At 69.8% G+C, this 328-nt stretch overlaps 1 protein-coding gene across 1 annotated transcript in view; it reads left to right on the forward strand.

Moving 5' to 3' along the window:
- The window catches only part of WSB2 (WD repeat and SOCS box containing 2), a 1,835-nt gene that overhangs the window by 660 nt on the left and 847 nt on the right, over nt 1-328 (forward strand). Inside the window, exon 3 of the mRNA XM_010286936.1 lies at nt 43-156. Within this exon, the coding sequence (XP_010285238.1) occupies nt 43-156 (114 nt within the window). The remainder of the gene's footprint in view (nt 1-42; nt 157-328) is intronic.

Raw genomic sequence — 328 nt, forward strand, 5'->3', positions numbered from 1 at the left:
CTCCCGGGGCCTGACGCTGGGCTTGTCCTCCCCCCCCTGCAGCCACGTCCCCCTGCACTCGGCGCCGGACTACAGCAGCGAAGTCCACACCAGCTCCCTGCGCTCCGTCTGCTTCTCCCCTGAGGGCCTCTACCTGGCCACGGTGGCGGATGACAGGTAAGCGACCCGCCTTGGGGACCTCCAGCGGGAAGAGGGTCCCAGGAGGACAGCGCCAAAACGAAGTGGGAGCTCAGGACGTGCCTGTGGGGAGCAGATCTTGCGCGCCGGGTGTCCAGCAGTGCACGGCGTAAGGGGGAAGGGCAGGCTGCCGGGGACGCCGCGGGCTTGC

The sequence above is a fragment of the Phaethon lepturus genome, unplaced genomic scaffold, assembly GCF_000687285.1.
Source record: "Phaethon lepturus isolate BGI_N335 unplaced genomic scaffold, ASM68728v1 scaffold26235, whole genome shotgun sequence".
NCBI classification, from domain to species: Eukaryota; Metazoa; Chordata; class Aves; order Phaethontiformes; family Phaethontidae; genus Phaethon; species Phaethon lepturus.